This window comes from Seriola lalandi, unplaced genomic scaffold (assembly GCF_002814215.2).
Source record: "Seriola lalandi dorsalis isolate HSWRI2012SDOR001 ecotype SW California unplaced genomic scaffold, Sedor1 jcf7180002054553, whole genome shotgun sequence".
Classification (NCBI taxonomy): Eukaryota; Metazoa; Chordata; class Actinopteri; order Carangiformes; family Carangidae; genus Seriola; species Seriola lalandi.
The window spans coordinates 276,275-296,100 of record NW_019525106.1 but is presented as its reverse complement, the minus strand read 5'-3'; the positions used below and the strand labels follow the sequence as shown (position 1 = coordinate 296,100).

General features: G+C 39.1%; 4 protein-coding genes and 1 long non-coding RNA gene across 8 annotated transcripts in view; 3 read left to right on the top strand and 2 right to left on the bottom strand.

The window, feature by feature from the left end:
* The window catches only part of srgap1a (SLIT-ROBO Rho GTPase activating protein 1a), a 79,136-nt gene extending 76,169 nt beyond the window's left edge, over positions 1 to 2,967 (top strand). For 2 of the 3 annotated variants that reach the window (XM_023415491.2, XM_023415490.2), the window contains exon 22: positions 237 to 2,967. In XM_023415491.2, coding sequence (XP_023271259.1) covers positions 237 to 644 — 408 coding nt within the window. In that variant the 3' untranslated portion in view covers positions 645 to 2,967. The remainder of the gene's footprint in view (positions 1 to 236) is intronic. The other variant, XM_087176402.1, reaches the window with a different exon arrangement.
* Positions 2,968 to 3,262: 295 nt separating this feature from the next.
* Positions 3,263 to 6,547, bottom strand: LOC111661818 (cilia- and flagella-associated protein 263-like). Of its 2 annotated transcripts, XM_023415495.2 has the most exons (9): positions 6,269 to 6,547; positions 5,740 to 5,875; positions 5,474 to 5,635; positions 5,239 to 5,388; positions 4,543 to 4,653; positions 4,200 to 4,298; positions 3,957 to 4,064; positions 3,646 to 3,801; positions 3,263 to 3,489 (listed from the first exon to the last, which is right to left on the bottom strand). In XM_023415495.2, exons 1-9 carry the CDS (start codon positions 6,415 to 6,417, stop codon positions 3,349 to 3,351), a joined length of 1,212 nt encoding a protein of 403 aa, XP_023271263.1. In that variant the 5' UTR covers positions 6,418 to 6,547; the 3' UTR covers positions 3,263 to 3,348. The 2 variants fall into 2 exon arrangements, with proteins under 2 accessions (XP_023271263.1, XP_087032529.1); XM_087176403.1 differs by lacking the exon at positions 4,543 to 4,653.
* Positions 6,548 to 6,633: 86 nt separating this feature from the next.
* parp12a (poly (ADP-ribose) polymerase family, member 12a) lies at positions 6,634 to 12,106 on the top strand. The gene is made up of 11 exons (XM_023415492.2): positions 6,634 to 7,061; positions 7,986 to 8,121; positions 8,234 to 8,489; positions 8,611 to 8,796; positions 8,945 to 9,131; positions 9,265 to 9,433; positions 9,661 to 9,896; positions 10,031 to 10,124; positions 10,230 to 10,360; positions 10,852 to 11,003; positions 11,230 to 12,106. Exons 1-11 carry the CDS (start codon positions 6,742 to 6,744, stop codon positions 11,484 to 11,486), a joined length of 2,124 nt encoding a protein of 707 aa, XP_023271260.1. The 5' UTR covers positions 6,634 to 6,741; the 3' UTR covers positions 11,487 to 12,106.
* Positions 12,107 to 12,116: 10 nt separating this feature from the next.
* On the bottom strand, positions 12,117 to 17,647 carry tbxas1 (thromboxane A synthase 1 (platelet)). Its single transcript, XM_023415493.2, has 13 exons — positions 17,510 to 17,647; positions 17,177 to 17,270; positions 16,538 to 16,590; positions 16,313 to 16,409; positions 16,100 to 16,216; positions 15,581 to 15,669; positions 15,339 to 15,487; positions 14,964 to 15,094; positions 14,413 to 14,769; positions 14,215 to 14,303; positions 13,888 to 14,025; positions 13,582 to 13,744; positions 12,117 to 13,238 (listed from the first exon to the last, which is right to left on the bottom strand). Exons 1-13 carry the CDS (start codon positions 17,608 to 17,610, stop codon positions 13,125 to 13,127), a joined length of 1,692 nt encoding a protein of 563 aa, XP_023271261.1. The 5' UTR covers positions 17,611 to 17,647; the 3' UTR covers positions 12,117 to 13,124.
* Positions 16,132 to 18,914, top strand: LOC147818607 (uncharacterized). The gene is made up of 2 exons (XR_015437814.1): positions 16,132 to 16,268; positions 17,465 to 18,914. It is a non-coding gene; the product is annotated as an uncharacterized LOC147818607 (long non-coding RNA).
* The last annotated feature ends 912 nt before the right edge of the window (positions 18,915 to 19,826 follow it).

The following is a 19,826-nucleotide window of genomic DNA, read 5'->3' as shown; positions in this document are numbered from 1 at the left end:
ATAGTTTGTTATGTTTTTCCTACGTACCTAACTCTACCGTCTCCACCCTTTCATGTCCTCTCATTTCATCGTTTTTTTTCCCTCTCTTCATTTCTCCCTCCTTCCTCCTATCTTCTAATTTTCTCTCATTTTTAACCCCAATCTTCCATTTTCATAACGATCTCTCTCACCTATGTCATCATCATCCTTCCATATCCTCTCTCCTCTCTCACACACACTCTCTTTGTCTCCTGCAGGACATAGAAGAAACCATGAACACTGCTCTGAATGAACTGCGTGAGCTGGAGCGGCAGAGCTCAGCCAAGCACGCCCCTGACGTGGTGCTGGACACCCTGGAGCAGCGGCAGACCTCCGGCAGCAGTGGTGGAGGTCCCACGCCGGCCAGCTCCAGCGAGTCCCTCAGCCCCATCCACGGCGTCATGCTGAGGTCCACTGTCAACACTGAGCCACCCATCCGCCGAAGCACCAGCTCCTCCAGCGACACTATGAGCACCTTCAAGCCTGTGGTAGCACCCCGCATGGGGGTGCAGCTCAAACCCCCTGCCTTGAGGCCCAAACCCATGGTTCTGCCCAAGTCAAGCCAGGCTTCACAGCCTCCAGCTACATCTCCTCAGGATGCTCTGGACAAGTCCTGCACCATGTAACCTCTGGAACAGGAACCAGAGATGTATAACAAAAACTCTCAATCCAGGGGGCTGCAAAATGCTAACATTGTCTAGACTTCACAGATGTACTGCAAATAATATCTAAGAGTGTGTAACATACATTGACCTGGACAGGAAAAGACATTGTGGTGTTTTGAAGCTGAAAACTAGATCCTAAAGGGGACTCTGGCTGGATTAGAGAGACGGGTGTTGGAGTTGCAATGTAGACAGATTTGTCAGTCAGACAAATCTTGTGTCGATAACGTGCACAGTTGTGTTAATAAGCTTAGGTTAATATTATAAAACATACGTCTTTTTTTTAATTAAATATTGAAACAACAAATCACAAAGGCTTCCCTCGAGGTTTTAGAAAATGTTTGCTAGTTAGTTTAGTTTACAGACAGTCCTGAACTGTATAACTTTGAACAAAACATGGTGCATGTAGCTCCTCCGTTTACCACTGAACCTGAAACAGAGCTTGATGAGAAGGACCTCGGAGGGCCCCTGAGGGTGGTGTGAACTGCTTCAAAGGCCTTACTGACTTTGAGATGTAACTGATTTCAAATGTTAAATATTAAAAAGGTGCTGTGACTACCTGGACAGAGGTTGGACTGATAAAACGCTTGAAGAGCCCTTAATAACAAATGGTACTCTGTTGATAAATTAGTACTGATTAACTAGTGTGTAAACTGCAACTTTCTTTGGCAAGGCATACCATTGTCAGTTGTGTCTCAGAAATGTACAAAGATCACCTCTGTGCTGGATTTGCTCAAAATTATTTGAACAATTTCCACATTGCCTGGAACGAGATATGGATTATTGGATATTGGATAAAACCACTACTTCATTATAAACTGAACATTTCGATGCATTCTTGAATTCCTGCATCAATTACTCACGATGAAGGGATAAAATATGCCTAATAAGTTATGCCTTTACATCTGTATAACCCATGGGGAGCAGTGTGAAAAGTTCTGATGACAAATCATCTCCTACCTACAGTATATACAACACATAGGGTATTATACAGTGTGAAACACATGCCATAGCTTCTTTTATGCCTTGCTTGGCTTTATCTACCCAAAGACATGGCTGTATAAGTGTAAAGCATGGATGTTGACCCTCCATATAAGATGTAGGCATTCTTCATATTGACTGATGTGTATAGACTCAAGGCAGCGCCCTGTGGGAGTGCTGCCAGTAGCCATGGACCTAATGACTGTTAGTGTAAAAGCCTCCTAATGTGTTCACCCTGCTTCCTTTGCTTTTCTTTGTCAAAGTTTCTGGAAACAGCAGCTTGCTTCCGAGTCCCTCTAGTCTGTTTTATGTTCAGCTAAGAATGCCAATTACGTGTTTTCGTATTGCTCTCTGACTGACACTGAGGCTTTCTCTGTGGACTTGCTGCATTAGTGGAAGACAACACTTCAAATGTCTGACGTGCAACACTGAAACTGCACATGTGGAACAGGACGAAATCTCACACAATCAGCGACGAACAGCTCATTTGTCAGTCAGCTCATATGTTTCCGAGTCAAGTAATAATTTCAAATGCAATAGCCCCTTAAAACAGTATGTGCCAGTTAGTTCCAAATGTGTGACTGCGCCCCTGTATGTGTCTATTTTTTAAGTATTTGTAGAAATAACAGAATTGGGTGCATGTCCTGGGAATGTTTGGCTAGCATAATAACACTTAGAAGAGATTTGGTTTGCAATGAGTTAGCAATGCTCTCTAGCAGCAGGTTTACACTATCTTTGAATTGACAGATATTGTGTGTAATAATCAAAAGTTAATTGATTTCTGAATTACTAACTTTCATCATTTTTATAATCTTTGTTGTTATTGTTGTTGTGTTTCTGGGTAGAAGACGATGCAGAGATGCAGGTGTTGCAGCCACAGTATGAAGCCAGTTGTATAAAATGCTTTTGTCACTATGTAACATCATCAACAATAGGACGGTAGTCATGCCATCTGTAGGCTTTAAGCTACTCTGTGGTGTTACGTACATCTGTAGTATGTACTTGTGAAAGTGCCTTTGAAAATGTTTTAGAGGAACTTCAGACATTCTGTCCTGTTGCATTTTCATGTCAGATGCTGTGTTTTTGAAGAAATGCAGTGCAGGAAGAAGACACATGAATAAGTAATGATGCCATTTTCCAAACAGTTATATGACAGAATTAATAATAAATAAACAGCTTACCCATTGTGACATTGCACTTTTATGTATATAACTGTATATATGGCATGTAACATCATAACATTTAGAGTTCTTTGAGGGCTTATACCTCCAAGGATTTCTTTCTAATAAAGAAAATAGTTTGTCGAGCCTCAGGTGGATTTTTTCACCCGATTTTATATTAACTTCAGCTTCACTTGATGAGTCTCTCCACACTTAACATTCTAAATATATGAACATCAGAAACACAAATATGGGTAGTTGCATATATTGGATTCAGTATTGTAATAATAGTATGCTAATAAGTACAGTATAAGAAGTTATTTTTATTATTTAATGTATTATGGGTTTGATGGAGCTTTTACATTTATCATGATGCATGGTAAAAATCTTGAAATATCAAATTGTTATGATAAATCATCAAATGTTGAATAACTGTAATAATGTGAAACAGGGCATTTGCAACTGTCGCACCGTCTCCATCCTCCGCCCATTCATTCTTTAATGAATCCTGTAGGCCTTGTGCTTCTTTATGTGTTGTGTTCTGCTATGTATGGGAGCTTAACTGGGATTTGGTGTTCCCCAGACCTCGCTCCAGCCACAGCACTGTTTGCAGGAGTAAGAGTGGCTCTCTGTTTGCTCCAGGCTTTAGTGTGGGTCTTCAAGGCCATCTGGTGAAAACAGAGAAGAAAGAGTCCTTTGTTTTCGAAATTGTCCCACAACAATTTTTTCCCCAGCTGGACTGAGGCATATTGTAGTATGATAAAAGTGGAAAAGAAGATATTGCACTTCTGATTCTCTTTGGGGGGAAAAAAATATTGGTTTACCTCAGCAATCCCAACTTTCCTCTCCCAAGTGTGAATGCTCTGTTGCAGCTTTTTGTGTTTGTCCTTGACATGCATGTACTCAGTGATATCAGGAGCCTGATAATCTGACATCTGGCAGCGCAGGTGTTGGTTGAGGGCCTCTGCCTTTAAACGTTCCTGACAATGGAGGGATGAAGCACACAAAGGGAGTTTGTTTAAAGGGCAGGAGACACTGAATAAAGTTTAAAGAAGAATTAAAAGAACTGATCACACACACACTGATCTTAAAGTTAGATTCATAACTTTGACTAATCTTTGGACTAATAACTAACCTTCTCATTATGCTGGATCTCCTCTTCAATTTTTGCAAGCATCTGCTTCCTGCTGGTGATGTCATTGCTCAACTCTGTAGAATCCCATGTCACATTCTGCAGCTTCTCCTGTTCACACGCACACATACACACAAGATGAAGGGATCAACGTTGCAACAAATGGTTGGAGTATGGATATGGTTCATAAATCTACACTAAATTACACTAGAAACGTCCCTGTCAAGCAAAATTTTAACAAGTCACCTTGTGTGAACTGAGGACACGTTGTACTTTCAAACTGTTGACTTGAAGTTCATCCAGATTTTGGTCAATTCTCAGCTCATTGTACTCCTGGAAAATTTCCTAGATAAAACACACAGCACCATACATTGTTACATTTATTTACTAGAAAAAATAAAGGGAAATTATAATCCACATTGAACAGGTAACATTTTTAAGTAGATATAGTTACAAGCACATAACCCTTGTTAGAAAAAGACACAGGCTGTGATTCACTGTTCTCTTGCAAAACATTGTAACTCACAAACTACACATTCAACTCTGCTCTCTCAGGCTCTCTGTATAGACCCTGTCTTTCATTCTCTACCTCGTACTCAGCTTTTCCCATGTCTTTTTTCTGTTGAAGCTGCTGCTGGAGCTTTTTCTCCTGGACCCTCAGTGTCTGGATGTTCAGATTTAACTTCTCCAACTGAGTGACCTGTTTGAGTTTTTTTATGTGTGTTTGTGAACAGAGCAGACAATGTGGACAACGGAAGGAAAATGATGTACTGGAGAAAGCAAATATAAGCAAAGAAGTGAGTAAAAGTAATAATCACTCAATATCCCATCTCTTTGTCCCTCTCATTAAAGAGTTATCAATAGAGTGTGTTATTCGCCCATTTACTTTAACAAAAAGAAATAATTTCTGTACTAAAATACAAGATAGTCAGAAAAACATCATGTTAGCATCCCTGACATTTTCCTGTCATTGCTAGGAAGCAATAAAAAACAGCTCAACATAATGGTTCAACTACATTTCCACAATAAGTTATAAAAGTTATTTTATTATCACTATATAACATATTTGGGTAAAAAAAAAAAACAATGTACAAAAAATGGAAAAATTTAAAATGGTACAAAATAACTATAAGATGTGTGCATATATTTAAATTAATTCCAATAATTTACTTTAAACAGTCACAAGTGTAATATCTTTTGTAAGCTGAGTTAAAATGAGTGATCAAAATCTATTCAAATACTGCTTTGCACAGGTTGATGTCATTAGACCAAACCAGATTTCTACCTTTAATTTGTCTTCAAAGTACTGGAGCACCTTCTCTGGCTCCTTCATTTCCAATCTGTTGTCCTTCATAGGTTTGAGCAGTCTGCGTTCAAACTCTTTCTTGGCCTTCCTGATTCCTGCTAGACGCAATTCTGTCTCTTTCAGAGAGGCCTGGAAATACAAGCAGAATCACTGAGGAGAAATATACTTTAAGTATGCACTTTTTTGTTTGTGCAAGGGTGTGTTAGAACCTAACCTTGTAGTTGTCCTGGATTCTCTCATATCTCTGTTTGAGCTTCTCGTGGTCTTGTGCCGTATTTGTTACTTCCCTCTGTGCCACATAAAGTTTCTGTTCCAAGGTCAGCTGCTGGAGTCTATCTGATATGTAGGACCGGGACCGCCGCCTCCATCCATGGCCCTGAAAAGGCAAAATTATTCCGGTATTTCAGGAGTGCAGTACAGAGAGTTTTTCCCTTGTAACAGTGTAATTCTCAGTAGCTCTTGTCACTGGGTGTCACTTACCCCACCCTCCAGCTGGGAGGCTCCTGCTGCCCCAAGACCTTCTCCCCCAGCCTGAGACACCAGGTCCTGTGGATCCAGGCGGCTGATGAACTGTTCAAACATGTCATTCTCTGCCAGAAGGGCTGCATTGGAACACCTTGAGTGGACGTGAATAACAACAGCCTCAGTCAGCTAAGGAAAATGCTCAAAGCTATAAGTCTGGTTGCTTAAGCTGGAAACCTAAACCCAAATGCTTAAAAAAGGCGGTTCAAATTTTTATCAAACATGTCATACAGTGAGTCATAATGTGACCTGGCCTAGTTTAAGGAATGTGGCTGGACGTCTGACCCTCTACTATTAGCTAATGGTTCTAGGATATAGATGTGTTTAGGTAACATTTGACTACTATAACCATATTGCTGAACAACAGAACTAGCCAACGTTAGCATGTTGCACAAAATAGGTAGGTTAATAAAAGCGGCTTTAACTATACAAACTTCTTCTTAAACTATTTACCGAAAAGATGTTCTTAAACATGTATTTTCATTACCTTAGTTCTTCGACTCGGCTGTAGAGGAGTTCTTTTTCTTTTTGTGTGATCTCTTTTCCCTTGTCTTCTTCCATCACCAATAGTTCGCCCTCTACAGTTGCTAAGGTAAACTGAACCCCTGCGACGGTTGCTATGGGCAAGTGCTGCATTCAAGTACTTGTGAATTTAACTTGCAACCTTACTATGGAAGGATCTGCGTAACCCGTGAGTACAAACTATAGAAAAAAATCACCCTAGAATTTTTTTTCATGCCGTTCCTCATAAGTAAAGAAGCTTCTGTTGATGATATGGTAATTTTTTCTAGGGGCAGGCCTACAACTGTTTTTTCTAACATATTTTTCTTTTTTTCTCTTTTTCAGTTTCAGTTTCATTTATCCGAAACCAGGAATCGCTCTCGCTAAGACGGTCGAGGCCAGCCATTCTTTAGCAGCAACTACATGTTATTTTGCTAAGCGGGTGAAACCTGTTTCAGGATGACTTCAGTTATCTCTAAATTCATCATTAAGACCCTGTGCGACCACCAGGGATGTTTGGACTTCCAGCGCCTGGATGAGACTATCGCGCAGAATTTCACTGTTGCGGAACCAGTCATGCGAAGTGTTCTCTTCGACGACGGTAAAATAGCCATTAAAGCAGGCAGCGAGAAGGTGACTGGTGGTCAAATAATTAGCTCGGATAGTCTGGTCGTGGCCAAAACTAGTCTGCGAATCTGTCAGAAAAAACCCGGAGAGTGCCCGCAGTGTGATAGTTTACACCTGTGCAGGTATTTTGTCTGCGGGGACTGCACCTATGGGTAAGTAAACTACTGCTGTACGACACGTTAAAGGGTTTGTAATTTGTCTATTGTAAAGCAGTAGTCATAATAACAATGGTACCATAATGACGTTTGAGCAGCAGAAGTAGCGTTTACGTGCTTTAAACTTTAAATACCTACACACCCACACATTGTTTTCACTTTTGTCGCCTGCTAACACTTTTTCTCTTTTCTATGAGCATTGTTCTGTTAGTCCTGGTGTTTTCACATTTTATTGAATAACGTAGTGACGCAACCATCAATCCTTGTATAGCTAAATATTAGAAGAAAAATGTTAACTTATATGTTAAATGTTCGTCTCTTTGAGTCAATGTGGAAGAAAACAAACGTTCACATTTTTCCTTTTTTTCCTCCCTTTAAAAACATGAAAGAATTATGCATCAATTGTAAAGTCCACAAGATGGCAGCAGGGGGATAGCAGGAAAAGCACAGGTGAAATGAATGCTCATTAAAGGCGTTAGGTACATACAGGGCCACTGAGTCAGCAGGCACAATACCAGGCTGGACCTAAGTCACTTAAATGGAATGCAGTTAACACTATTAACAACACCTGTGCTTTTCCTGCTAAGACGTGTCAAAATATCTGCTGTGAAAATGGTCTATTCAGATCTTATTAGGTAACCTTGACCATCATTTTCCCCAGATAACCCACTCTACTGTACACTAGTGTGAAATTCTGTGGCACTTTATTATTATATTTTCTTAATTTAACCCACACATGATAATTATGAACAGGTTGGCTCCATATCCTGGTTATCAGCCACCAGTAGCCTATCAGTTGTGATAGTACATGACTGGAAATTTGTAAATCTCTACAGGTGTGTGTATCTACAAATACTAGATATGCCATATTTTAGTAGGTTAATTCTGTCTAACCCTTACCTGTCATTTTGTCATTTTTAGACAGAAGTGTAAAAATCCCCATAGTCTGGCTTCTCCATACAATGCAGAGCTTTTAAAGAAATATGGTCTTCAGGACTTGACGGAAAAACAGCTGTTCCAGCTGTTACTGCAGAATGATCCGTGGCTGCTTCCTGAGGTAGGTTTTGGTTTTGTCTCTTGTTATGGTGTAGAAAATAATTTATATTTCTGAATGAACTGTAATATATTCTTGTTGTCATATGGTCATCCTCCTCCATACACCCATCTAGATATGTCCACATTACAACAAGGGCAGTGGTTTGCATGGTTCCTGCAAGTTCAACACCGCCTGCATCAAGCTTCACATCTGCCAGCACTATTTCCAGGGTGACTGTATGTTTGGCACTTCCTGTAAGAGAGCCCATAATATTGATGCACAAGGAACGAAGATTTTCCGCGGATTCAGTCAGGAGAATATAAGAAACCTTCATGAGATCTACAGAAATAAATTCATCATCATGGGTCAATGGGCTACTCCTGTTCCTGGTAAAGAATTACTTCTATCGAAATATTATACTCTTGATTTTTTTGTCATCTAATGAGATGTGATATTTTACATATAAATACAAATAGATTGTATGTTTGTATGTATGTGTGTCATCTGCAGTGTCACCAAAGGTGAGAATCCCCATTCAGGATCCTTCCCACCAGGCTTCCCACAAGGCCTCCAAACAGCCTTCCCACGGCAACCCTGGATCTCCCACCAGTTCTGCTTGTCCATCTAAACCTATGTGTGATGCTGACAGGGATGAAATCTGCCTCTTCTTCATTCGCAGACACTGCAGCTTCAAAGGTAACAATATTGCTGGTAGAACTAAAAAGTCACATTTACAGTACAGTAACTCCTCAAGACATACTGTATGTGTGACTCTGTGAGAAAAGAAATGTTTATGTGTACCACTGCCTAAATGAGTGCCTTTGTATCCTTGTATTTTTCCCAGAGAAGTGTGTTCGTGTTCATTGGCACCTACCTTACAGATGGCAGGTTCTAGACAGTGATCATAAGACCTGGAAGGATTTGCCTAATATGGAGGACATTGAGAAGGCCTACTGTGACCCAGGACTTGAAAGTGACATGAATCAACCATTGCCCATCTCAGGGATTTTCGGTTTCCTTCGTCTTCAAAGGTGCATGAATGAAGAAACACCACAGAGATACACACAGTCTTTTAGTTTATAAATATATTGTAGAGAAACTTAAACTTTTTAACTTCTCTTGAGAAAATTTGAGATTTACTGTTCTTACACTGCTTGCTTTCAGCCCCCCTGTCGTGCAGTCAGTTAATTTCAAGACGATGACATATGAAGGGTCTCCAGTTCGTCGGCTGTCCACTGCCTCCTCTGTTTCAAAGCCCCCTCACTTCATTCTTACAACAGAGTGGCTTTGGTACTGGAAGGATGACACCGGGATATGGATGGAGTTTGGACAGGTCAGTCAGATCAGTACAAATAGTGAAGTAATGTGTCTTTGTGATGATCAGATGAAAAGTCAGTTTTAAGAGCCTGCGATCCTTAATAGTGCCTGTTTGAAGGAACAAGTAGATTTAGATTTGCTACGTTCCCCTCTGCACTCTTCGTTAATTAATTTTTCCACATTTGATCACTGGCAAATGTAAAATCTGAACATTGCTGGATGGTTCTCTGCTTTTTGTGTTAGGGTGATTTGGACACACCAGCCTCTGTCACTTCTGAAACTCTGGAGAATGTGTACCTGGCAGACAGAGATACAGAGATTCCTTTCAGTGCTGGCAGACAGAAGTATATTCTCCACTTCAAAGGCGAGGCAGGAACACAGCAGATGTATCAAGAGAACTTAAAACACAAAACTAAGAGAGAGGTCAAGAGAAGGCCTCGCTTTGTGTCTGCTCATGATGTGAAGCTGAAGCTGGACAGGTATTTTTCATTTCCTGTAATAGACAGACTTTGCATTGTCCTTGCAATTCTAACACTACTGCTTTGGATATCTCAGTGCCTCAAATGACTTCATCAGTCGGGAAGTTCTTACTTTATGTTTGTATTCTCTGTAGTACATCATCACCCAGCTCCAAATCCAGCTCCTCCACAGCTGAATGTGTCCCATCCCACTGGGACAAGAGTGCCCTACCTGATTTTGGATACAAGGTATCTTTACAGCATGTATTCATGTGCTATATTTTTATTTATTTATTTATTTGACTGTTTTGTGCTTAATGATTTGTTTATCTGCGTTTTACTCTTATCTTTTAGCTTGTACCCATCTCCAAATCTGTGAAGGACTATGATATGATCGAGATGTTGTTTAAGCGCACTATGCCTCATAGTAAAATTAACAGCATCAAGAGGATCCAGAACCCCTCACTGTGGAAAGTCTTTCAATGGTAAATCAGTTTAAGAAAAAGTTAGCTTCTTTGCTTTCTTGCATAGAGTTAGGTAAGAACATTGATAACACTCTGTGTTAAATATGAAGCTACCATGCACCCAAACAAGGGAAAACCGCTCACCTGCCTCTGTCCAAACATAACAAAATCTGCCTACCAGCACCTCTTTTATCTCATTTGTGTGAAAATAACACACTTTGGGTTCCCACTATGTGTCAATGTACTGCATTCATTCTAAGTCAGGCACAGTAACTTTCATTAGTTTCTGCTGGTTGCCTGGCTTCCTCAAGGCCAAAGCCCGACTTGCCATTTCCCCCTATTTTCAGTCTTTACCGTAAGTGAGTTAAGCTAAAATAAGCTAAACTAAGCTAATCAGCTGCTGGCTGTAGCTTTATACTTACCTTACAGATGAGAGCAATATGAACAAAAGCTAATAAGCATTTTTCCCCCTAAAACATCATTACATAACATTTTTTGTCTGGCTTCTTCAGGCAGAAAGACCAGATGAAGTTGAGGAATGGAGGGACAGATGTGAATCAGATGTACTTGTTCCATGGGACAGACGAGTCCCTGATTGAGGCCATCTGTGAGCAAAACTTTGACTGGAGGATGTGCGGTGTCCATGGCACGGCCTATGGCAAAGGTACAGTAAAACAGCCTCAGCTGCTGATCCAGTAATACAATGACTATAGAGCATCCAGTATCGAATATTGACAAGCCATAGAAGAAATATGTCTTTTCTGATATGGAGTAGTAAGTTCTACTTACTGAACTGAAAAAAGCAGCATATTTTACTGTGGCAGTAGAAAAGAAGCCATCACACTTTTTCCTTTAAACTGTGTCAACACTAACACTTCCTTATTTGTTAGGGAGCTATTTTGCCAAAGATGCGTCCTACTCAGACAGATACGCCAGCATCAAAAGAAGCATGAACAAGATCATGTTTGTTGCTCTGGTCCTGGTGGGGGAGTACAGCAGAGGAGCGAGCAACTATGTCCGACCCCCGCCAAAAGGAAAGGGTAGAACCCTCTATGACAGTTGTGTTGACTCTGAGAGCAACCCCAGCATCTATGTTGTCTTTGAAAAACAACAGATTTATCCAGAGTATGTTATCGATTACTCCTAAGTCATACCGCTGTTGTTTCCTTTACTGAAGATTTTAGTCCAGGAAAAACTATTATGGAATGCTCTTTACTCCGACTAGTAGCAGCTAGTGGCTTGGGTAGAAGTATTTAGATCCTTTACAAAATGTAAGACTAAATTCAAAATCTTACTTTAGGTAAAGCACAGAAGTTTTATCAAATAATTATGCTTCAAGTATTAAAAGTAAAAGCAGGACAATGATAAGGTGATTTTAACTACTTTATATACTGTTGGGTGGTTTGATCTATAGCAAAGCATTATATTCTATAAACTGATACTTACAATATTTCCCTCTGTAATGTAGTGGAGTAGAAGTGTAAAGTAAGTGGGATTTTTCACTGCTGACAAATTTATAATTAGCCAAAAAATACTTCTTTTTACATTTTAGAATATATGGAATCACTATATGGATCATATAGAATATGAACAGATTATACTGCTTTTTATGTAAATGCATATAGTCTATGTTTATGATTGGTGGCATCTGTTTTGTTGGTAGCGTGTGTTTTGTTGTGGTATGAGGGCAACAAAATGATCTGGTGTTAACATATGGAATGAAATACACTTTGTTGAGTAATAAACACATTTTAAAATGCCATTAAATTAGTCTATGTAATTATTTAACCCCTTTATTTTCACAGTGCATCATTATGTTGGAATATTTAGTTACACACAATTAGCATTTGACCCTTCATGAATTTCCCCTAGGGGATAAATAAAGTATCTATCTATTTTAAATGTACACCATTCAAGCAGGGACATTCAGACCTCTGCCTTTAATCACCTTTGATCCTTTTCGCTGGAATATACACGTTTCAGTATTTCACAGAAACATTTGGATTCATCATCAGTAATTCTCTCAGTGCATACATGCAAGACTAAAATTCATTAATTCATTAACTCAAAATCTTTTCCAAGCATTGGTTAAAATTCAGTCTAGAAAAAATTTTGCTTCCAACATGAGAAACAGTTAAGTTTCAGTAAAGTGTTTTCAAGAATAATGAATGACATCATCCAGAGAAAAGTGATAAAATGTAAAAACCTAATATGCACCAAGAAATTGTGAAACTCTAAAGTAGCAGCTTTTAATTGAGCAGATAAACACCTTTCATAACAGTACTGTTATGGCCTGTTCAAAATCACTACAAAATATTCAGTATTGCTATACACTGAGGTAATCGGCTGCGAGTTGCTCTCTTTAAAGTAGAGCAAAATTCTGTTCTTTTGTTTGCTCTTGTCTTTCTTCTCACCTCCAGCTCCCTCTGTCATCCTTACTTTTTCATCACCATAACAACTGATGAAGCCATCAGAAGGGAGTTCAGAGGGACCTCAACTGTGTGCTCCACAGCACCTGACACTTTTGCACCTATGTCATTTATCATTACAGCATAGCAATAGGCCACGTACCAGCTCATCCCTCAAGAAAAAAAAGGCACAAGATGAGAACAATGATTGAGGTATGCAGTGCACTGTAACTAAGGAAATCTGTGGAAATATTTAGCTTTAAATGGAATTACAGATCCAGAAAATTGTTCACGCACTGTGTGTCACAGTCACAAAACATGGACCTACAGGACAGTTTGTACTTTTCACAGGATCCAAGAACATGAATGGTGAGTTTCTAATCATCTGGTGGAGAGTTCAACTGAGCTCTTCCCATGCTTCTTCTTGTGATTTTCACAAATATGCCATTTTTAGGTCCTAAAGTGCTTGATGATTTCAACTCAAGAGGAACCTGCATAAAGAAAAGAATACCATATGTTAAAGAACTTTTTCCATACAGATTTGTGTTTTTCAGATTTAGCATTACATTGTTACTGTTTACTGTAAATAGTTGACAGTTTATATTAGTTAACTGTTGTACAAAAATTACAGCAGTCTTTTTCATTAGATGTCTTATGAAAGCCATTAATAACTGTATACACACACACACACATTTACATATATATGTATGTATGTATACACACACACACACACACACACACAGTTCATTTTTTCCGTTGTGAGTTTGAATCCTCTAAAACTCAAAATCATGTTTATTACATTGTTATCTTTAGTGTTTAAACTATCCAACCCACCTTTGTCTCAGAGCAGGCCACAATGCTGTACTTGTGAAACAGACGGACCAAAGCCATTTTGATCTCCAGCTGAGCAAGTCTCATTCCCACACAGTTACGGGGACCAGCACCAAATGGCAGGTATACAAATGGATGTCGACTGGCCTTGGCCTCTGGTGTGAATCTGGAAAGCAACAACATGTTACATTTCTGAATGAATTTAAAGCAGTAGTGAATAAGAGTCACTCAATATGCAAATACTAAATCTATAGGAGACTTGAAACACAAGGTTTATACTTTTGCTTAACTACTCTAGTAATCTCCTACCTCTCAGGGATGAACCTCTCAGGCTCTGGCCAGTGTTCTGGGTCGTAATGAAGGAAGCCTGCTGGGATCTCCAGTGTCGCTCCTTTAGGGAGGACCTGGCCGTTCACCACACAGTCCTGGTCGATATCTCGTGCAAACCTTTGTGGGATAAAATGCCATGGAAAAGAATGAAACTGCATGTTTTATAGACCCTCAGACTCAACTCATTTGTTCTTCTTTAGTCCATGTGATTACTTTATAGTCTTGTTCAATATAATAATAAATACTATAATAGTGATAAAGCTAGTAAACAAGCATCCTTTATCCTCATTTAATGTCTTCCTTTACCTGAATCCAGGAGGGTAGAGGCGCAGTGCTTCACATATAACCATGTCCAAATACTTCAGCTCCTGAACATTTGTGTAATCTGGTGAATCCTACAACAGGTAGCACAAGATAAACCCATAACTGTTCACAACTATCATCTCATTTCATAACTAGATGAAGCAAACAAGATCAGATCAAACCACAAAATAATACACTCACATATCTAGTATAGAACTCATCCACCTCTTCCTGTACTTTGTGTTGACATTCAGGGTGGATGGCCAGGAGGTAGCAGGTGAAGGCCAATGTGTTGCTGCTCGTTTCATAGCCTGCCAGGAGGAAGACAAAAGCTTGACCCACGATCTCATCCTCAGTCATCATCTTTTTCTGAGGACGCCTAGTCCGTGGCTCCTGTGGGTGAAGAGGGTTATTGTCCTGATCTGAGGTAGATGGCTGGGTTTGCTGGTTCCTGTGATCGAGCTCATCAGTGCGGTTCGCTGTATCAAAGTTTTCTAAAGACACAGACTCTTTGCTGATTCGAGCGTCCAACATCAGCTGAAGGAAGTCTCGACGCCTCTACAAGCAAAAGAAATAATTCATCAGTCATTCATCATTCAAAAAACTATATATCAGAAATGGTATCCATGAAGAAAGTACAAGACAGTACACTGCATAAATAAATAAAAAATGATCAAGAAGAAAGTGGAAGCCCTGTTTAAAGTGGGAACGCAAGTTCCAATTTAAGATAGTTAAAAGTCCATAAGATTCACCTGTTCAGGAGGCTGCTCATCTCTCTGCTTAATGATCCTCTGAATGCTGTTGATAAAGAACTGATTCATCTGGTCTCGTCTTTTGTTGGGGATGAGTCCCGCCAAAGGAGCCATGATGAAGGGAAAAGCAACTGGACACACAAACCAGATTTGTTGGTGTAAGCCAACCTGAAATGCCAACTGTGCAGAATTTCACACGACTTAATGTACGATGGCATTATGTTCCACTGTCCAATGGCATTATGTTCCACTGTCCAATGTAATAATTCAAATGTTTATATATATATATATATATATATATATATATACTCAAGAGGTGGATGAGTTCTATACTATATATATATATATATATATATACAAATACATTGAACCCACTGAAAAACAGCATGATGGGTCTGAAGAAAGAAAAGGAGAAGAACATCTGAGCGTGGCGGACAAACGGGTCATCTGGGTTGTTCTGAGAGTCCACCTGAGTTCCAAATGCCACACTGGCAATAACATCCATGGTGAAGCAGCCAAAACATCTGCCAAAGAGACACGCAAACAAAAATATGAGTCAGGACAGAAAAAGACACTATAACTCTGACTGCCTTTGTTCAGTGTGTGTGTGTGATTACCTGTGGATGTCAAAGGCTTCTCCTGACTCAGCATACACATCCAAGTTGTTCATCAGGGCACCGATGGCCGTGTTGATGAGTGGAACCATCTACGAGAAAAATAGAAAAGACAGTGACACTTGGGATAACTACTATGATGTCTGATAATGGAAAGACACGAATGAAACTGTCTTGTCAATATCGCTTTAGGTAAATATCGGTCCATAAATACCACAAAGGAGGAAAAGGTCAATGTGGTTCAAGAAACAAAGCAAGCACAGTCACACCAAACAGATGAATATATCAATAAATGCAAATACAGTAAATGCTTCAATAATTAAAAGATTATATATAGACTTCCTAACCTCAATCTATGACAGACAGTAACTTATCAGACAAACATTTTTTCCCTTAGTTGTCTGTGAGGTGTATCATGCAGCCATGTACGATCTGCTTCACTACTTGACAAATTTGAAGACAAGTAAAAAGTCTTTGTAACAATTATTGGTTACCCAATTAATCTGAGCATTCTTATGTCACCTCTTTCATCTTGGCAGCACTGAAGGATGGGGTCAGGATGCTCCGCACTCTCTTCCAGCGTTCATTCCTCAACATGAGCAGACAGTCAGTCATGGGCTTGGAGGCAAAGCGAATTGTCTGTATAGAGAAGCAGAAGATGAAGGCACAAATGTCCACTGCTGAATCATGAGTAAGTACATAATTCACATTTTTTACTTTGGTTACTGTCCTCACCATTCTGTTTGGGAAACTGCTGAAGTCTCTGACCATCACCTGTCTGAGTATGTCAGGGTCCGCTACCACCACCACCGGTCTGCGCCCCAAATAGTACCTAGTATATACCAAGTAAAGTCTCATTAGAACCACATTATCTTAATGCTGCAAACATACATTAGGTTTTTACCAAGCAACTATCAACCTCATTTTACAGTGTATAAGAATTCAAATCTGTTTATTTACCCACAAACTCTGCCATGTGTCCTTATGAGATCGGCGAGCGGGTTCATAAAACCCTGAAAAGAACATTACAAGAACAATATTAACTTCATGTAAATTGCAGAAAGGGTAACAGTGTGGCAGCTCACAACTCTTTTACTTGCCTCTGTAAAAGCTGCATATTTAGCAGTGAACAGACTACCTGATAAAAGGACCAGCACTGAAACTCACCTGTTATCACTGATCAAAACTAAAAGCCACAGAAAGAGGAATTATACAAATTAAGGGAAGCACCTATGTTTGTGTGTACACATGCACTGTGTACATTTTTACATGAAGCCCTCACGTAAGAATGTGCATGAAGCCTTCATGATGAAGCACATTTGTGAAACCGTGTGTGGGTTTGTTTATCTGTATGTGTGTACATGTGGGAAGTATCAAAGGAAAAACAGGAAACATATTTTTGGCTCAACATGTTGTTGACTTGTGAGACAAATGGGCTTTTGCCAAATCCTTCAAATGAAAAGATAATTTTTTTTATCTGAGACCTGAAAGAATCTAGTACTTAAAAATGTCTCATAATCCACACATTTTAGGTTAAAGGTAAAGTAAAAAAGTGAGAGAGCCAGGGGTTAATTGAAATTTAATGAAAATTGCAATTACCTGGCGAAACATGAATATGTTGCCAAAAAAAGGTACTGGCTTTGGATGTTTGATGCCACATCGCGAAAGGACTGAAAACGGGCAAATTGAATACCTACAAAAAAAGAGCACAGTTTTGGGTTAAAGAGTGATGAATGAAAAACAGCAAATACAGTGACAAATATAGAACAACATTTTCCTAAATATCCTGCTTTTGCCATGAGGGTGTTCTAGAGTTTCTTTATGTGTGTAAAAATGCGTGCTTTATGTTACTGGCAGATTATATAACTGACTTCATTTCTACGGCAGGTGCAACATCATGAACACAAGAAGGGATTTAAAATATTTATTCACCAGTAGAGAAGACCAAGAAAGATGAGGAAGAGGCTGAGCGTCATAGACAATCCACTGGCCTGAATGTGAAATACATTGAGGAAGTCCACGATAGCCTCCATGATGGAAAAGCACCTCTCAGTTCTTCAACAACAGCATTAGATAAAGATGCCTGGAAAGTAAGGAGAGGTCAGAAAAAGATTTGAACAGTAAGAAAGCTGCTGAATAGATGTTAATGACAACTTTACAACTTCACTTCAAGTATTTGATCTAGTTAAACACAAAAACCTCAATACCTGTTTTAAAGTATTGTATTATAGCTCTGAATCATGACTCCAGCACATGACATTAAAAGGACACCTTGGCACTCCTTGGCAGTGCTCAACTTCAACCTGCATTTTTAAAATGCAGGGGAATGTCTAGTTCCGCTTTACATAACCAGTACACTAACATGTATTTGGCAGGCACAAATGCTTCACTGGGCGACTGTCAACATGCCACAGTTTACTGGCAAACACCTATGAACACCATTGCCACAGCTAAAGCGCATACTCTTAAAACAGCTGACCACAGCCTTTTTTTTATTTAAGCAGAAATGCAGCGTTTAAAACACCGACGTCATAGGTCATTTGACAGGCTAGGCTACAAGCTAGCTAACAATACATAACATGTTGTCTACTCATTAATGTCTTTTGTGCACGACATGTAACATTTTTATGTAACTTTTTCATGTACCATATCCGCGCCATCATTATATCTGGAGAAAGTCTGTAATATTGTGTTTAAAACCTGATCAAAACATATGCACTTACCTCACGGTTGGTACATGTAAATATTATTGTGAAGTCTTCCTCCCTTTTTTCATTAGCCCCTCACTCCATAAAGCTGGGCTCCATACTGCCACCTACTGCACCGGAGCATATAACATCTAGCAGGACTAAACCTGTGGATCCGTGCATGAAGTATAATTTTTCTGTTCTCAAGCTGATATGTCAGACTGGGTGGGTGGAGATTCACCTGTCAGAGGACAGGGGAGGAGATTGTATAGGTCACCGTGTGTTTACAACCGCGATCCCTTTGTTAGAGACCATGCTGCCACACAGTAAGTTGCTGGAAACTGATGTCCTTTGTTTGATGTTATTTATTGTTTATTTCTTTCAAATTATGTATACCTTCAATGAATCTTAATTTGTGGGTTTATTTGACCTGTTTCCCTTTTCCTTTGGATGCATTAAGAATGAAAGATGTTTTAGTTACCCGTTCTTTATTATTTTTGTGGTATGTATAGTGGTGGTATAGTCTGATATCAGCAGGGAGGTTATTCCAGAGGAAAGGGGGCTGATAGTAAAAGGCTCTGCAGCCAGCAGATATATAAAGAATGAGTTTAATTAGAATATGAAACCATTGTTGGTTAAGTAATCACAGAGAGGCGGAGAAAGTATTCATCTGCTGTTTTTGCTGACTGTTTCCTACTCATATGAGACACTAAATGTATTATACTACACCTTGTTCCAATTACCAATAGACAAAACATGAAGTGACATGTTTTATAGTTACCATACATGAACAAACATACAGCAAAAATATATAAAATCTTTGATTTTCGCCAGTGTCCTCAACATTTTAACACACAGCACACTCCAATAGATTTTTATATAACACTTAAAATACTGATATTTTCTTTACCTTTAATTTGATTAAACAATATAAACAAAACAAAAATCAACTACTACTTTCTAAAATGTATTTAAATGGCCTCTAGACAATGAAGCATGGGATGATAATACATTTTTTTAAAACAAAATTTTCACTAGTCCAATTTTAAAAGATGCCAATTTCAATGATTACTTAAATCATGAGTTAAATATACAGAACAATACAATACATATAATCATATGCACATATAGTATATTTTATATGTCCAAGACATGAGAGGAGTGGTTATTTTGTTTGGTCATTATCTATTTGGATTTTTAAAAAATTGTTAACTGACTTTTCTTCAGCCTTTCCCATTTATTTCAAATTTGGTTACCGAGCAACTTTTGAAGAACAGGTGCAACAGTCACAGGAAAAATAGAAAGAATTTTTACACCAGCTGACAAAAATATGTTTCAAAGTTGCACCACTAACTGACTTTTTGAACATCAGCTCAGAATAGTAAGTATGATTAAGCACCTTCTCTTTTTATCTGTGGCAAGGGCTACATTTGAAGTTATGAATCATTCATGCAGAAGAAAGGGCCTAAATGTGACCTCTAGAAAGTAAAGTGGTTGTGGTCCCTCAGTGGTAAAACCATGTGGCTTCCTGTTGCAATTCCTCAAACTGCCTGTAGAGGACA

What these genes read in the sequence shown, in the direction of transcription:
- LOC111661818 (XM_023415495.2), bottom strand. Translation starts at nt 6,417, where the DNA reads ATGCAGCACTTGCCCATAGCAACCGTCGCAGGGGTTCAGTTTACCTTA. An exon ending in TGGGAAAAGCTGAGTACGAG is followed by an intron (nt 4,299 to 4,542) that starts GTAGAGAATGAA and finishes TGTTTTATCTAG; the next exon opens with GAAATTTTCCAGGAGTACAA. An exon ending in AGATCCAGCATAATGAGAAG is followed by an intron (nt 3,802 to 3,956) that starts GTTAGTTATTAG and finishes CTCCATTGTCAG; the next exon opens with GAACGTTTAAAGGCAGAGGC.
- parp12a (XM_023415492.2), top strand. Translation starts at nt 6,742, where the DNA reads ATGACTTCAGTTATCTCTAAATTCATCATTAAGACCCTGTGCGACCAC. An exon ending in ATCCGTGGCTGCTTCCTGAG is followed by an intron (nt 8,122 to 8,233) that starts GTAGGTTTTGGT and finishes ACACCCATCTAG; the next exon opens with ATATGTCCACATTACAACAA. An exon ending in GGTTTCCTTCGTCTTCAAAG is followed by an intron (nt 9,132 to 9,264) that starts GTGCATGAATGA and finishes GCTTGCTTTCAG; the next exon opens with CCCCCCTGTCGTGCAGTCAG.
- tbxas1 (XM_023415493.2), bottom strand. Translation starts at nt 17,610, where the DNA reads ATGGAGGCTATCGTGGACTTCCTCAATGTATTTCACATTCAGGCCAGT. An exon ending in GTGCTGCCAAGATGAAAGAG is followed by an intron (nt 15,670 to 16,099) that starts GTGACATAAGAA and finishes TTTTTCTCGTAG; the next exon opens with ATGGTTCCACTCATCAACAC. An exon ending in GAGAGGTTCATCCCTGAGAG is followed by an intron (nt 13,745 to 13,887) that starts GTAGGAGATTAC and finishes GTTGCTTTCCAG; the next exon opens with ATTCACACCAGAGGCCAAGG.